Source organism: Corythoichthys intestinalis, chromosome 9 (genome assembly GCF_030265065.1).
Source record: "Corythoichthys intestinalis isolate RoL2023-P3 chromosome 9, ASM3026506v1, whole genome shotgun sequence".
Lineage (NCBI taxonomy): Eukaryota > Metazoa > Chordata > Actinopteri > Syngnathiformes > Syngnathidae > Corythoichthys > Corythoichthys intestinalis.
In genome coordinates, this window is record NC_080403.1 from 57,505,726 (window position 1) to 57,524,351 (window position 18,626).

Consider the following 18,626-nt stretch of genomic DNA (forward strand, 5'->3'; position numbering starts at 1 on the left):
ATCAGGTTATTACATTTTATTACATTTTTACATGATAAGTGCTGTGTTTTACATTATAATTGTGACGTTTTTACATAATAACTGACGTTTTATTCATAGTTATCATGTTTTTATGCATATCACATTTTTACATGATCGTTATCACATTTTAACGTATCACATTGTTATATGATACACGTTTTTAAATGATAGTTATCATGTTTTTACATGATAGTTTTTAAGTAATAGTACCACAATTATACATTTTACCACATGAAGATGATCATGTTTTTACATGAAACACGTTTTTTTACATAATTTTAAAATAATGGTATCACATTTATGCATTTTACCACATGATAATCATCACGTTTTCACGTTATCATGTTTTTCACATTATAATCATCATATTTTTACATAATAGTTATTATGTTTTTACATGATAATTATCATATAAAAATGATTTTAACATGATTGTTATCACATATTTACATAATAGTTATCACGTCTTTACATATCACATTATATTATGATTATCCTGTTTTTTTATGATGGTATCATCTTTTTACATAATTATCACGTCACATGACAGTTCTCGTTTTTCACATGATAGTTACTACATTTTTACCTTATAGTATCACATTTTTACATGATATTTATCACATTGTAACATGATTGTTATTACGTTTTTACATAAGCTTTTAGATGATAGTATATTTTTACATGATAATTATCACGTTTTTACATGTGATTACATTTTTACATGACAGATATCACATTTTGACATGATAATTGTCATTTTCTTACATGATAATTATGTAAGAACTATCATTAGAATTATCACGTTCTTACATGATAATTATAACATTTTTACATATCACATTTTTACATGATTGTTATCACATTTTAAAATATCACATTTTTACATTATAATGATCATGTTTCTTCAGGACAGTACTGCGTTTTTACATAACTATCACGTAGTCACATGACAGTTATCACGTTTTTCACAATAGTTATTACATTTTTACATGATAGTCATCACATTGTGACATAAGTATCATGTTTTAACATGATTGCTAACATGTTTTAACAAGATTATTATCACATTTTTACATATTTATCACGTTTTTACATTATACGTTTTTATATGATAGTATCACATACAGTACATGATAATTATCACGTTTTTTAAAGATAGCTATTGCATTTTTACATGATAGTTATCATATTTCTACTATAATATGATAATTAGCATGTTATTTCCTGATAGTATCAGGTTTTTACTTAATAGTATCACATTTTTAGATAATTATCACATTGTAACATGATTGTTATCACATTTTTACATAAGCTTTTACATGATAGTATTATATTTTTATATGATAATATTACATTTTTACATGATAGTTATCACATTTTGAAATGATAATTATGTTCTTACATGATAATTATCACGTTTTTAGATATCACATTTTTACATGATCGTTATCACATTTTAAAATGTCACATTTTTTCATGACATCACGTTTTTACATTATAATTATCATGTTTCCTCATGACAGTATCGCGTTTTTACATAACAATCACGTAGTCACATGAGTTATCACGTTTTTCACATGATAGTTATTACATTTTTACATGATAGTTATCACGTTTTGACATAAGTATCATGTTTTAACATGATTGCTATCATGTTTTAACAAGATTATTATCACATTTTTACATATTTATCACGTTTTTACATTATACGTTTTTACATGATAGTATCACATACAGTACATGATAATAATCACGTTTTTCAGATGATAGTTATTACATTTTTACATGATAGTTATCACGTTTTGACATAAGTATCATGTTTTAACATGATTGCTATCATCCTTTAACAAGATTATTATCACATTTTTACATATTTATCACGTTTTTACATTATACGTTTTTATATGATAGTATCACATACAGTACATGATAATTATCACGTTTTTATAAGATAGCTATTGCATTTTTACATGATAGTTATGTTTCTACATGATAATTAGCATGTTATTTCCTGATAGTATCACGTTTTTACTTAATAGTATCACATTTTTAGATGATATTTATCACGTTTTTACATGAAAGTTATTACATTTTCACATGTAGATATCACGATTTTACTCGATAAATATCATGTTATTTCCAGATAGTATCAAGTTTTTACATAACTATCATGATTTCACATGACAGTAATCACATTTTTCACTTGATAGTTATGACATTTTCACGTTTCAAGTTTTTACATGATAAACATCTTGCTTTTACATGATACTATCATGTAAAAACATGATACTGGACTGTTTTTTTGGGGGGTGGGGGCAGCATACACTTCCGTACCTTTTAAATGTTATGCCAATGAGCAGAAATAAAATATGGTGTCTTCTTACAAGTTTGCAAACGTCTTCTGAAATGTTTTATGTCCCCGGTGGCTCGAGAAATTTACTTTGAAAGGTGCTGATTCTGAACCCCCCCCTTGGGAGGGTTCGTTCCAGGCAGCAGTAAGAATTGTGTGGCAAAACCTGAACTCCTCCTATAGCTGAGAGGCGGCATTGTGACAGCAGGCCGCTCGGTGGACGAAGACACATAAGTCACAGCCAAAGAAACCCTGATAAGTAAGCTTTTTTGGAAGTTTGGAAAATTGGTAAAATGGCTTTCACTCCTCCAACTTATACGCTAAATAACATCCTTAAAATAAATTAAGTAGCTGTGTTCTTGTGCAACAAAAGGAGTCGACGGAGAGCCAGGCAAATAGGCCAAGTTCTAGTGGCAACCGAGCCGAGCGAAGTGGCTTCCGGTCGGCTAACAGCTAAAGTGGTGTGGAGGTCACCCCCAGAAAAATGTGACAAAAAGAGGAACTGGTCGTGCGATAAAAATATTGAACTAAACCACAGTTCCAATCTACGAACTCATATGCACTGTACTCTTGGGAAATGATGACGGCATCCCCGATCTAAACCATTCAAAAACATGCTGGGAAAAAATACAATCCTATATTCTATACTAGTGACAAAACTACACAAACTAGTGCATACACATAGACCCGGAGCTAGATACCATAGTGCGTGACACATTGACAGTGACACACTTAGTTGTTAGCAAAAATAGGCCCTCATAGTCATTCGTGGATATAAGGAACATCGAATAAATGCTCAAACAGCTTTTCATTGTGTTGTGTTGTCCATGCCATTCATGATAGCGGAAAAATACCCAATAGTGGCGAAGGTATATGAACCTCCAAAATGTATCACCTAGGAGTGCAAGGGTGACGTGAAGCTAAAGATGTTTTCCGTGTACATCATCTTGAAAAAAAAAACAACTTTTTGTGTGGCTGGTATGCACGTGAAAAACTAAAACATTGTTTGTATTTACCGTTCTGGAGGTGAGCGGTGCAGAAGGGCTTGTGAGGGAGACCATCTCTTGGATGGCCAAGCGCAGTTTAAGTCGATGCAGTGGGTTACTGATGCCGATCTCCCTCTGGATCTCCGTATCCGACAGAGCGGACATGATGGCGCCGCTCTTCACGTTAGCGCGACACGCCGCCACGTACCAAGCTGGCATGCCCACCCACAGCTGGAGAACATAGAGGTAAAAGTTCTTATACTTGTAGTTAAGCCTGGGCGATATGACAAACATTGTTATCACGATAAAAAATTTCTTATCATTCGAAATCAGTAATTATCACGATAGTTTTTTTCTTTCAAATTTGCAAAACAAAAGTCTGCTAGCTTAAATGCTATAAAATGCTAACCTTTTTTTGTCATCACGATAAAAAATTTTCTTATCACTCGAAATCGATAATTATCACAAGTTTTTTTTCTTTCAAATTTGCATAGCAAAGTCCGCTAGCTTAAATGCTATAAAATGCTAATCTTTTTTTTTTTTTTTTCAATACTCTTTGCAAATCATCCAAACACATATTCCATTAAAAACCTGCTAAATATACTTCTAAACTAAATTTAAACTAAACAAAAACTTAAAAAACACAATCTTATGTTGGTCTCAACAGGGAGCAGCTGGTCCCAGACATGCTAGAGGAGTTATGTCATATTTACTGTTGCTATTCAAGTATCCACCCAAATCAATAAAAATAAATGCAAACACTTGCAAAACACCATTACAACGTCACTCTAATTAAACGAATCCTCAAAGCAGCAAAATTATTTTTTTTCTAATCGAATTACTAGAGTTAATCGAGCCATTGTCGCAGCACTAGTATGGACAGTTTTAATGTATCACATCGGAGCTTGATATACTCCCATTGTGGTTGTTCATTAGGTTTTATTTATTAGGAGAAAGCAGCGGTTTTATTAGAGGATGCAACTCCACCAACAACATTAAATGACTGTTAAATCTTACGAATTGGGTTCTGAAAAATAAAATGAAAGCAATTATCCTATCCTGGGACGCAGAAAAGGCATGTGATAAAGTGGATCTATCTTTTCAAGATACTGATAAAAATCGGCTTCGGAGAACAATTTATCTGCTGGATAAAAACGTTTTACAACGTACCTACAGCCACAGTCAACACTAACAGGATTATATCACAAAGTGTTTGTCTTCAAGGAGGTACCAGACAGGATTGCCCACTATCAAATGAATTTATACGCAGATGATATATTGTTAAATTTATGATCGTTTTTTAAATTTATTTTATTTTTTTAATTCTACCATTCACCCGTGTAGTAAGTGCGTTTAGTGAGTCTACGTGGTAACAAAATAACATTAGGTGTACAGAAAATTTCTCCCTTATGCAGAAAAAGTGAAATCAGAACCTCGAGCCAGGAAACAACTGTTGGGCCGTCCCACTGGGCAAATGGTAAACCTCTTTTCCTGGCGTCTTCCAAGAGTTCATGTCTAAAGAAGACAAAGGAAAAAACAGGATTAAAAATTTGGAAAAACAAAATTGAAAAACTACATGACCTAATGTGAGCTTTTACTTTTTCTTCATCCTGCGATCCCTCTCGGCTTGGGTGCCCAGCTTTCCCAGAGTCATAGTGTCTCCAACAGCCATGTCAAAGTCTGAAATAAATACTATATAATAAGTTAATCATACTGTTAATTTACAAACAATTGATTTAGTTGAGTAGTTGAGCTCTTGGAAAAAATTGTTGGGCTGTCAACAGACTTGCAGGGGACCGGGGACAAGAGACCATTACAAGGCCCCCCCACCCCACAATTTCCATCTATTGTCCCATGTAGGCTACAATACAATACTACTGAGAGTGCTATGCTTGCCTGTTAAGCAACAAAACAGTGTAACGAAACCTGTGCCTGCCCCCTCCACATCCCTGGGGTGAGCAAGCCCTCAAACAGTGATGCGCCTGGATTTTCAGATTTATAACATCAGTGGAATCCAGTTTTTGACCAAGCATTCTCTGCTGATACTTTCTTAAAGTTTTAAAGTATATATCGAGTAGAACATAATATTTAATCAGAAAATGATTTAAATAAAAAAGAAATATGTGAATGTAAAGTAAAATAAATTAAGGGTCATTCAGGGGCCCCTATGGTCCTGAGGCCTGGGCTTGGCCCCCAAACTCCCCGGCGGGCTTGGGAGACACTAATAACGATGTCAAAAATAAGGTGTTGGATGAATGACATTTGCAGTGTTGGAACCATTGTTGCTCTTTTGTATGACACGCCCAGAAACTTGCTTTTTTTTTTTAAGTGAACCAATATCTATAACAAGTTACCATGAAATCCCCCTAAATCAACAGAAAGTGAGCCCAAAATAGACAGGAAGTAACCCAGTAAACCAACCATCACAGCAAATCATTGCATTTCTAGTGTTTTATATTATTTTTTTGAAAATAACTTAAAGTACCGTATTTTTCGGACTATAAGTCGCAGTTTTTTTTCATAGTTTGGCTAGAGGTGCGACTAATACTCTGGAGCGACTTATGTGTGAAATTATTAACACATTATTATATCATTTCACATGTTATTTTGGTGTTTTGGAGTGACACTGATGGTTTGGTAAACTTGTTAGCATGTTCTTTATGCTGTAGTTATCTGAATAACTCTTAATAGCTATGTTACGTTAACAAACCGCCCACGTTCGCATTTCGTTGTTCATGCATCATGTAACATTATCATACTGTACACTTATTCAGCATGTTGTTCTGTATTGTATTTTTATTTTAAATTGCCTTTCAAGATGATATATCTGTTCTATGTGTTGGATTTTATCAAGTAAATTTCCCCCAAAAATGCGACTTCTACTCCGGAGCGACTTATAGTCCGACAAATATGGTAGTTACTTTCATTATTGAATAGCTCGCAAAGAAAATATTTACTTTTTTTTTCAGAGAAGTAACTAACTTTTTACTTTTCAAAAGTAACTTGAAATCTGAGATTTAAAATCTTTTGTTTTCACAATAAAAGCCTACCTGTTAGCGCTGCTAGCTGTGGTCCATCCCTGGCAAACTCCCTTGTTGGCTCCATACGCCCACCCTTCTCCTTCTTGCCAAACAACCGGCCAATCGATGACTTAATACCTTTCTTCTGCTTCCTGATACAAGATCAAATGACACAAGATTCGTGTTAGCCATAAGCCATGAAGCATTTCGAGTAAAACAAGGGTGTCAAATGTACAGGGTGTCCAATCCGGCCTGCAGGGTTGCACGCTGTAGCCCATTCAGTGCTTTAAAAAAGTAATTATTTACAGTAGTGGTGTCAACAATAATCGATGCGGCGATGCATCCCGATGCAGGGCATGGACGATTCGATTCGATGCGGGCAACAAGCCGAATCGATTCAGCGCATTTTAAAATATACAAGTATGTTCAAAAATCTTCCCTGCGCAATTCCGGTGATGCAACGGATTTGGTTTCCCCATTTGTAGTATTATTCTCATGTTTTATTTTTTACACACCGCATAACTCTGGTCAAGTTTCCCACCAACCTCGTAGAAGCCAAAATGTCTCCAGATGTCTGCTTTCAATGTCTTAGGTGCATCAATAATCTTTCTTGCTCCCTCTTTCTTTGCTTCAGCCATTGTTACGTTATGTCCTATCACTTAGAGGTTAGATCTTGTGCCCGAACCCGATTTAACATTTTGGACCCGACCCGACCCCAACAAAATGTTAAGCATTCACGTTCGGGTCGGGTCGGGCCGCCGCGCCGGACTACTAAATTATATATATAAAAAAAAAAAGGGATAAAACCGAGAGCAGGCTCTCTGTATTGTGCATTTGCTTGTGCACGCACATGAACACCGTGGCCCGCATGTTTTTTTTTTTTTTTATATGAAACTTTCCCAGCGTTATTTCGTTTTGTAAATGCTTTTATAATGATCATGTAGACTATTTCAACATTAAGAAAACTTGCGTTTTTATCTGCCAACTGAGAATTCGTTACGAAAGACACTTTTATTTAGGCACACAAAGGCAACACAAATGTGATCCTTTTGAATCTTCTCCTCTGTGTGTCTGCAAAACCGCGTTTTTTTTTTTTTTTTTTTTACTTTCCCGGCGTTATTTGGTTGTGTAAATGCTTTTATAATGATCATAAAAATATGTAGACCATTTAAACATTAAGAAAACTTGCGTTTTTTTTTCTGCCAACTGAGAATTCGTTACGAAGGACACTTTTATTCGAATCTTCTCTGTGTGGTCATCTTGGTCTCACACAAAAATACACACGGTCTTCAACTGGGACCGTGTGCTTTGGTCAGATCAGACCAAGATTGAGCTTTTTGGCAACAAACACTCTAAGTGGGTCTGGCGTGCCACGGAAGATGAACGCCAAAAGCACCTCATACCCACTGTGAAGTATGGGGGTGGGTCAGTGATGCTGTTTCGCTTCCAAAGGCCCCGGGAACCTTGTTAGGGCGCATGGCATCATGAATGCTTTGAAATACCAGGACATTTTAAATCAAAATCTGTTGCCCTCTGCCCGAAAGCTGAAGATGGGTCGTCACTGGGTCTTTCAGCAAGACAATGACCCTAAACATATGGCCAAATCTACACAGAAATGATTCACCAGACACAAAATCAAGCTCCTCCCATGGCCATCTCAGTCCCCAGACCTTGTTTTGTTGGCAAAGTCACAAGTCTTTCTATCCGTGGATCCCTCTCACAGAAAGAATGTTAATAACGTAAATGCCATCTTGAGGATTTATTGTCATATAAATAAACAAATACAGTACTTATGTACTGTATGTTGAATGTATATATTCGCCCGAATTTTATTCATTTTTTTCTTAATGCGTTGCCAAAATGTATATGATCGGGAAAAATTATCGGGAATGATTGGAATTGAATCGGGAGCATAAAAAAGCAATCAGATCGGGAAATATTGGGATCGGCAGATACTCAAACTAAAACGAATCGGGAGCAAAAAAAACATGATCGGAAAAACCCTAGTTGAATGTATATATCTGTCTTGTGTCTTATCTTTCCATTCCAACAATAATTTACAGAAAAAATATTTGAATTGCGATTAATTACGATTAATTAATTTTTAAACTGTGATTAACTCGATTAAAAATTTTAAGCGTTTGACAGCCCTAATATATTATTATTCTATATTCTTAGCGAAATATTCGCTAGCTGCAGCCTGAGGTCAAACCCTGTTGTTTTTTGATCGGGTCCGATCACGTCATTTTCAAAGTATCGGAATCGGCAAAAAAATATCGGACATGCCTTTTTTTAATATATATATATATATTTTTTTTCAATTAAATCGTTTTCTAATTGTATTTAATGTCACAGACATAATATGTTACACTCATCCAGAGTCTTTAGTTTAGGCTTAAGGTAGGGTTATCAAATTTATCCCGTTAGCGGCGGTAATTATTATCTTTTTAAATTTATCACGTTAAAATCTTTAACGCAATTAACGCATGTGCTGCACGACCCACTCACGCATTGTCGCGTTCAATCTGTAATGGCGCCGTTTTACCAATATATAGAGCTAAAAGGCAGAGTAAAATGAGTAGAGTGAATTTTGGCAGCCTTTGGAGCCTTTTTGTAATTGGCTAATTCCTTACAATCCCTCCGCCTACGATTAGAAATATAGTGGGAAGCAATGCGGGTAAGAAAGGTAGTAATTGATCTTTTTCTTAACACCCTATGTTATTTCCCAACACGGACAAGATATATCAATTGGTACCACGACTCACAGTCATAGTTGCACTTCCTATCATGCATTTAGGCAGAACAGTTAAATGGCTACAGTATCATTTTCTGAAAGCTCAACAAATACACTAGATGGCAATATTTAGTCACAATATACAAAGTCACATTTATTCTTTAAGAATTACAAGTCTTTCTATCCGTGGATCCCTCTCACAGAAAGAATGTTAATAATGTAAATGCCATCTTAAGGATTTATTGTCATAATAAACAAATACAGTACTGTGTGTTGAATGTATGTATTCGTCCGAGTTTTATTCATTTTTTTCTTAATGCATTGCCAAAATGTATATGATCGGGAAAAATTATCGGGAATGATTGGAATTGAATCGGCAGCAAAAAAAAAAAAAAAAAAAGCAATCGGATCAGGAAATATCGGGATCGGCAGATACTCAAACTAAAACGATCGGGATCGGATCGGGAGCAAAATAACATGATCGGAACAACCCTAGATCGGGAGCAAAATAACATGATCGGAACAACCCTAGTTTGTGGGCATTTCTGGTTCATGTCCTATTGATTTTGCGTTGTTCACCAGAAGTAACCCGGCAATGTCCCCAAATGAATAGCCAGTGACTCAGAATCAACAGGAAATAATCCAGAAATGCCCTCAAAACAGGGCAAACTTTGGTGGTCAACGGCAGCCAATTAGCTTAGGGAATTTCAGGTTATTTCCTGTTGATTTTTTTTATCACTTCCTGTTGCTATTAGGTTATTTAACAGTTCATTTTGGGTTATTCAACAGGAAGTGACCCAGGAATGCCCCCAAACGAACATAACATACATATGTAATTCTTTCCATTTCAAAGTACCGTATTGGCCTGAATATAAGACGATGTTTTTTTTCATAAGACTGAAAAAGTGGGAGTCGTCATATATTCGGGGTCTAGATATTATACACATTCACGACGCTAGATGGCGCCAGATATCATTGAAGCGATGTTCTGTCATGACAAATGTCAGCTACTCTCAAGTTTAACCAGTTTGCATTCTTTTATTGCAATGTTTTTCCTGATTCAGATTTGTTTCAAGACTACAGTTACAGTTAGACTTCACTTTGATGGTTGATGCAGTTATTGCAATTTTGTTGTTTTATCACAATAGACTGGTTTATTTACATTTCAAAAACCAGAAGCCATTCATTTTCGAATGTGATTGCACTTTAGTTTACATTAGGGCTGTCAAACAATTAAATTTTTTATTGAGTTAATTACAGCTTAAAAATTAATTAATCGTAATTAATCGCAATTAATTGCAATTCAAACCATCTATAAAATATGCCATATTTTTCTGTAAATTATATATATATTCTGTAAAATAAATTGTTGGAATGGAAAGATAAGACAAGATGGAGATTTACATTCAACATACGGTACATAAGGACTGTATTTGTTTATTATAACAATAAATCAACAAGATGGCATTAACATTATTAACATTTTGTTAAAGCGATCAATGGATAGAAAGACTTGTTGTTCTTAAAAGATAAATGTTAGCACAAGTTATAGAAATTTTATATTAAAACCCCTCTTAATGTTTTCGTTTTAATAAAATTTGTAAAATTTTCAATCAAAAAATAAGCTAGTAGCCCGCCATTGTTGATGTCAATAATTACTTACACAATGCTCATGGGTGCTGAAGCCTATAAAATCAGTCGCACCCAAGCGCCAGCAGAGGGCGACAAAACTCCATAAAACACAATTTACAAGTACACATTTCACTCTACTGTCATTTAAATCTGTCTGAGCGGGACATGAGCGTTAATTGCATCAAATATTTTAATGTGATTAATTTAAAGGAATAATTACTGCCCGTTAACGCGATAATTTGGACAGCCCTAGTTTACATATTTAAATGTTCAGATATTAAGATTTGAATGAGGCAAAATAACATGCTTTTTCTCTCAAATATATTGTTACAATCATTTGTTTCAGATGTACTGTAATTATTTTCTGTATAAAAATTAATTTGGTGTTCAAAAAGTCTTTTTTCAAACTTGAGTCCTATAATCAGGGCCGTCTTATATTCGGGCCAATACGGTTTTAGCTAATTTTCATCACTTCCTGTTGTGTGAGAGTGTTCATACCCTCGTCCATCCTCCAGACTGCCCGTGAACTGGGCAAAATTGGTTTCTAGACGTAAGCTGCGGGGCGAGGAAGGAGGCGATGTCTCACACTTGATTGTCGCCTTGTCCACCTCCACCGGAGACTTAAAAAAAAAAAAATCAGAAATGTCAGCAACCAGAATGCGGAAATAAACAACATTAGACCGAACATGAGATATTTTCTTTTTAACTTACTGCTACTTTCCTCCGGTGTTTCCTCAAGTCACTTGGCTATCAGGAATAAAAACATAGTGTTAAAATGTTTTATCTCTATTAATATGAATACTCCTTGCGATTCTTACCAGAGTCATGATGCCGAGATGGTGACTTGTGTTGCGCGAATGGTGTTTAGGCGTGGAGTGGCCGCTGTTTGGCGGCGAGGAGGACGACGCCAAGGACTGGGCCGTGGCCGACATGGGCAGCGCCCGCGGTCGAAGCGTCACGTTGAGTCCGTCCATGCTCCCACTGTTCATGCGGGACTCGAGCTCATCCGAACGCAGGTCGGCTGACTCTCTCTCCACCTGGATCATCCTGTGCTCACCACACACTCTATGTTAATTGCACTGATTTACCCACTGCGTGGAAACGGTTTCTTCATCACTGTTGGTCCGTTATGTTAATACAATATAGAGTACAGTGGCACCTTGAGATAATAAAGCTTTGGTGCATGAAAAATTCGAGTTTTTCGAAGGTTTTTTTCGCTTCATATTACAAAAAATTATTCAACATTTGAAAGATACCGTAATATGTACTGTAATCGATCATTCCCGTTGGCAGCAATGCAATCATGTCAATACAAGCAAGCTAGCAAGGAATGGCTGCCCAGGTTAGCTTGTCTTTTAGCACCATGTGTTTGCGATGAGCTCCAGTAGCCATGTATTAACATATGTAGAATGTGGCTAACTAGTTACACTTAAGCGCTAACTACATTTGACTGTAGATGTAAACAAACAAAATACACACAGCACAATGTTAATATATGAGACAAAGGAAGCTTTATCAAGGCAAGATAAATTAGCTACCAAGCTAAAGTAATATAAATTAGCACTTCCTTTAGCGCTCCATGTTTGCAAAGAGCTTGAGTAGTCATGTGATAACATCTGTGGAAAAAGCCTAATTAGTTACACTGAAGCACTAACTACAGTGGGGCAAATATGTATTTCGTCAACCACTAATTGTGCAAGTTCTCCCACTTGAAAATATTAGAGAGGCCTGTAATTGTCAACATGGGTAAACTTCAACCATGAGAGACAGAATGTGGAAAAAAAAAAACAGAATATCACATTAATTGATTTTTAAAGAATTTATTTGCAAATCATGGTGGAAAATAAGTATTTGGTCAATACCTAAAGTTCATCTCAGTACTTTGTTATGTACCCTTTGTTGGCAATAACGGAGGCCAATCGTTTTCTGTAAATCTTTACAAGCTTTTCACACACTGTTGCTGGTATTTTGGCCCATTACTCCATTCAGATCTCCTCTAGAGCAGTGATGTTTTAGGACTGTCATTGGGCAACACAGACTTTCAACTTCCTCCACAGATTTTCTATGGGGTTGAGATCTTGAGACTGGCTAGGCCACTCCAGGACCTTGAAATACTTCTTACGAAGCCACTCCTTTGTTGCCCTGCCTGTGTGTTTGTGATCATTGTCATGCTGAAAGACCCAGCCACGTCTCATCTTCAATGCCCTTGCTGATGGAAGGGGATTTTCACTCAAAATCTCTCGATACATGGCCCCATTCATTCTTTCCTTTACACAGATCAGTCGTCCTGGTCCCTTTGCAGAAAAACAGCCCCAAAGCATGATGTTTCCATCCCCATGCTTCACAGTGGGTATGGTGTTCTCTCGATGCAATTCAGTATTCTTTCTCCTCCAAACACAAGAACCTGTGTTTCTACCAAAAAGTTCTATTTTGCTTTCATCTGACCATAACACATTCTCCCAGTCCTCTTCTGGATCATCCAAATGCTCTCTAGCGAACCGCAGATGGTCCTGTATGTGTTTCTTCAGCAGGGGGACACGTCATGCAGTGCAGGATTTGAATACCTGCCGGCGCATTACTGTGGTCCCAGCTCTCTGTGGATCATTCACTAGGTCCCCCGTGTGGTTCTGGGATTTTTGCTCACCGTTCTTGTTATCATTTTGACGCCACGGGGTGAGATCTTGCATGGAACCCCAAATCGAGGGAGATTATTAGTGGTCCTGTATGTCTTCCATTTTCTAATAATTGCTCCCACAGTTGATTTCTTTACACCAAGCCTTTTACCTTTTGCAGATTCAGTCTTTCCAGCCTGGTGCTGGTCTACAATTTTGTTTCTGGTGTCCTTCGACAGCTCTTTGGTCTTGGCCATAGTGGAGTTTGGAGTATGACTGACTGAGTTGTGGACAGGTGTCTTTTATACCGATGATGAGTTAAAACAGGTGCCATTGATACAGGTAACGCGTGGAGCCTCGTTAGACCTCGTTAGAAGAAGTTAAACCTCTTTGAAAGCCAGAAATCTTGCTTGTTTGTAGGCTACCAAACACTTTTTTTCCACTCTAATTTGGAAATGAATTCTTTAAAAATCAAACAATGTGATTTTCTGTTTTTTTCCCCACATTCTGTCTCTCATGGTTGAGGTTTACCCATGTTGACAATTACAGGCCTCTCTCATCTTTTCAAGTAGGAGAATTTGCACAATTGGTGATTGACTAAATAATTATTTGCTCCACTGTATGTTTGACAATGAATGTAAATAAACGCACCACAATGCTGATGTATATGAAAAAAAGAAGCTTTATCAAGGCAGAAATGGCAAGATAAATTAGCTAGCAATGAATTGCTGCCGAAGTTAGCTCATCTTTTAGCACTACGTGTTTGATATGAGCTCCAGTAGTCATGTGATAACGTCTGTAGAATGAGCCTAACTAATTAGCCAAAGTACATTAGACGATAAATGTAAACAAACGAAATAGACACACCAAAGTGTGCTAAACAATGCTCATATTTAAGAAACAAGTTTTATCAAGGCATAAAAAGCAGACTCAAATAGCTAGCGAGCAGTGGCTGACTATAGCTCGTCGTTTAGCACTCTGTGTTTGCTATGAGCTCGGGTAGTCACGTGATAATGTCTGTAGGATGCGCCTAACAAGCCACAGTATTTACACTTAAGTGCCAATTCCATTTGCCTATTAATGTAAACATATGAAATATACCCACTACAATGTCATGTATATGAGGTAAAAGAAGCTTTATCAAAGCACAAACAGCGAAATAAATCAGCTAGCAATGAATTGCTGCTGAAGTTAGCTCGTCTTTGTGTTTGCCTTGAGCTTGAGTAGTCATGTGATAACATCTGTAGGATGAGTTAACAAACTAGTTACACTTAAGCGCCACCGGAAGCGATAAAACATTACAAATAAAGGCAAGCAATCAAATTTAATGTGGTGTGTTAGTGTAGCGTGGATTGAATTAGGCGATTTACATGAAAGACGCAATTCATTGCAAGAAAAAAAATAATAAATCATGATACAAACGCCACTCCGAATTGAATTCATTTCATATCTTGAGGTACCACTGTACTGGAGATGTATACCATAAATATTTGTATAAGGGTGTGCAAATAAAAGGATCCAGGACAACGTGAGGTTTTCTTCAAAAAACTCAGTGAATAAAGAATTCATTTTAAGTACATCAAGGCATAAACCATTTTTGTTTTCATCAATGACAAAATGACTAAAAAATAACTAAGACTAATAAAGAATTTTCATTTAAAAGACAAAGACGAAAATTAAAATGGCTGCCAAAAACAACACTGCTGTACTCTTTAGTGCAGGACCAATTAAGTGACGTTTGGCCTTGGCCTTGCTATTCTAATGAATTATTAAGTAAAAGCACTCAAACACTTTGCATTCCCATTACCGCATCATGAAATATTTATTTTTATTGATATTATATTTCATTATGTGTAATTGAAATCTAATTGTCTTTTCCTTTATTGGCAGTTCTATCGATCTCAAACCAAGCAGTTCAAGCATTATTATACCTCCTCCACTGACCCTGTTCTTTCTCGTAACAACTTACAACGTGTTGGCACATGTGCAGAAGTGTTTAGTAACTAAGGACACACATTGCGAGCTACCTCGCAACAACACTTGCAAATGACTTGTTAAAAAGGTTCAGGCTCAGCCAGCTGCAAGGTCAGTCCCCTTTGACTCGATGCCGAGCGAATTGGAGTATATTAAAAAATGCATAGGGGAAAATTAAACTACGAAAGGGAACCACGTGATACCCCAAGTCACACAGGCGTGCAATCGCTTTCACTTTTGTGACTTTTTGCGCTTTCAAATTGTTGCCACTTCCAGCAATCGATATATTTATTCAATTCTTTGAATCCCACCCTACAAAAATGAGGGACTTCCGGTCACGGGCTCAGATTGAGGAAGAAGGCAAATGTGACATCAGCGGACTAATAATCTTCACAATACAACAATTACCGTAGTGGCCCGAATATAAGACGGCCCTGATTATAAGACAACGCCCTCTTTTTCAAGACTCGGGTTTATAAAAGGACTTTTTGAACACCAAATTAATTTTTATACAGAAAATAATTACAGTACATCAGAAACAAACCATTATAACAATATACTCTATTTGAGAGAAAAAGCATGTTATTTTGCCTCATTCCAGTCTTAATATCTGAACATTTAAATATGTAAACTAAAGTGCAATCACATTTGTAAACGAATGGCCTCTGGTTTTTGAAATGTACTGGACTGTCTCAGGAAATTAGAATACACAATATTCTAATTTTTTGAGACAGTCCTGTGTATATATACAGGACTGTCTCAGGAAATTAGAATACACAATATTCTAATTTCCTGACTGTCTCAGGAAATTAGAATATTGTGTATTCTAATTTCCTGAGACAGTCCTGTATATATACACAGGACTGTCTCAAAAAATTAGAATATTGTGTATTCTAATTTCCTGAGACAGTCCAGTAAATAAGCCAATCTATTGTGATAAAACAACAAAATTGCAATAACTACATTAACCATCAAAGTGAAGTCTAACTGTAACTGTAGTCTTGAAACAAATCTGAATAAGGAAAAACATTGCAATAAAATAATGCAAACTGGTTAAACTTGAGAGTAGCTGCGATGTGTCATGACAGAACATCGCTTCAATGATATCTGGCGCCATCTAGCGTCGTGAATGGGTATAACGTCTAGACCACGAATATAAGACGACCCCCTCTTTTTCAGTGTTTTTTCAATGCAAAAAACACCGTCTTACATTCGGGCCAATACGGTACTATCGTATGCAGAAGGACTGCGGATTCAGCTGATTTTGCGGATTAATTCGTTTATTTTTTTGCGTCACGCCAGCCCAATGTGCTGCAGACTTTTGTTGCTGCACCAGGGAGAGTGGTGTGAGGCTTTTTGGATTTCCAGAAGATCCTGTTCACCGCGAAGAACGGGCAAAACAAATCCGACAATCCAGAGACCATTGGACAGATGACAATAAGGACCAGGATAGCTTTATTAGTCATTGACACGAGCTTTCACAGATGACAACGAAATTGCGTTTGATGAGTGAATATCGGGCCGCTGCAGACGTTCTGCGCCACTTATTCTAAGTGAGTAAGCTACATTTTAATAGGGAGGTGGCTTGCATTTTGTGGGTGACAATGCTCCCTGTCTACCGAGAAGGCCACTCGGCCGACGACCGGGGGCTTGTCACACACTATGGTCACCGCCGATAAAGGCGTGCACGCTTATAGAGCACGATCCTTGACTTGGGCCCAGGGAGTACCCCCGCTCTCGTCTCCGGTTCTCGAGACTTCGGCCCCCCTCGGCCCTCTTCACGTGCTCGACTAGAGAGCGCTATACTTGGCTCAGGCTCGGGCAGCTACACGCTCTGACATCAGCCGGTTTGTCCACCGATAATGCGATATTTTCGGCGTTCATCCTCTGCATCCCCGGTGACGACCACTGCTTGCCTACCGGGGCCGAAGCAGAACGACAAGCTGAAACTTACTTGCCGCCGGGGGCTGGCCGATCGGTGAAGACAATCAACTCCGCCGCCGAGTGTGACAAGAGTCGGCGCAGTTTTGTGTGATTTTTCGTTTCAGTTCGGGTTAGCATGTCGCCTAGCTTTCGCGCCTCCTGTTTTGTTTACACTCTTTCCTCCGTCTCTGAAGCCAGGGAAGGGAAATGACAAAAGCCGGACTAACTCCGGTGGCTTAAAGTACCGTTCGGAAGGTTTAAGAAGTCAATAGTTTTGACCATTATGCAGTAATTTAACCATGTCGTACTGAATAAATGCATTTTTAATATTTCATATTCCATTTAGCAAACGACTTAAAAGAAAATCCTGTAATAATATTGGAGTTGAGAGATTAAAACGATGACATTTTGCTGCTCTCTGTCGCATTTTCCTCATTCTGAATCTTCCCCCTCAATGGGCTGAATTCTAAATCAGCTGAAACCGTGATTCTGCCGACGTCATCCTCCTGTTGAGGACGCTAGAGCCCTATAATGACAGGCGGGGCTAAACGGCAGATTAAAGCGCACCTTGCTCCGCTTGAATTCTGCGAAGCAGACTATCTCAGGGCGCTTTCACACTGGCACTGTTTGGTCCGAGTTCTTTTTCTCAGATAGTCCGCTTCGTTTTGTAAATGTGAACGCGCCTCCGAACTCTAGTTCGGACCAAACAACCGAACTCTTCTAACTGCATTGCCTGTGTTGTCCATAAAGTTAGACACCGCAACCAAAAGTTATCTAGGATTCCAATATTTTGCGACCCGTAACATATTACTTTGAAATGAATGCGATGACGTCACCTTATCTCTTCATTGATAGCGTCGAGCTGCTCCTGCAGCATCAGCGCGAGAGTCTGAGCGTCCGACTGGCCGCTCGGCGAGAGCACGGCCGAGCTAACGTCGTCGTCCAGGTCGGACTCGGCCTCGACGTCGCTGCCAAGGAGGTGGCCGACGCTCCCTCGCAGCGAAGGGTAGTCCTGTTCGAACATGCCGCAAACCTAGATACAAAGGAGGTGCGGATGAGCGTCAACATATCCGGCAGATAAACACGACGACAAGATGGATGGTGACGTGAAAAAAATTTAGGGTAGTTATGAATGTGAATGAACGAGGCACTTACGTTAGAGAGCATGTCCATGTCAGCAGTTGAGAGACAGATAACGAGAGGTTAGTAGAGAATGGAGTTAGGCATGAAGATCCTTGCATGAAGCTTCTCGTCACATAGAAACTTTTTAGCGAAGCGGAATGTGGTCCAAACGCTCCGTTTCGGACACCCTTGTGTGAAGTGCCTTCAAGCATGGATTATGACGGTTTGGTGAAATACGAAATTTTTTCGGGC

At 37.7% G+C, this 18,626-nt stretch overlaps 1 protein-coding gene across 7 annotated transcripts in view; it reads right to left on the reverse strand.

Annotated features, from left to right (window-relative positions):
* ppfia4 (PTPRF interacting protein alpha 4) overlaps positions 1-18,626 on the reverse strand; it is a 199,125-nt gene that overhangs the window by 22,910 nt on the left and 157,589 nt on the right. For 5 of the 7 annotated variants that reach the window (XM_057845717.1, XM_057845721.1, XM_057845715.1 and 2 more), the window contains 8 exons: positions 18,089-18,264; positions 11,562-11,790; positions 11,455-11,490; positions 11,242-11,363; positions 6,408-6,529; positions 4,956-5,049; positions 4,791-4,872; positions 3,388-3,588 (listed from right to left, as the gene is read on the reverse strand). In XM_057845717.1, the coding sequence (XP_057701700.1) occupies positions 3,388-3,588; positions 4,791-4,872; positions 4,956-5,049; positions 6,408-6,529; positions 11,242-11,363; positions 11,455-11,490; positions 11,562-11,790; positions 18,089-18,264 (1,062 nt within the window). The remainder of the gene's footprint in view (positions 1-3,387; positions 3,589-4,790; positions 4,873-4,955; positions 5,050-6,407; positions 6,530-11,241; positions 11,364-11,454; positions 11,491-11,561; positions 11,791-18,088; positions 18,265-18,626) is intronic. The other 2 variants (XM_057845720.1, XM_057845716.1) reach the window with 1 other exon arrangement.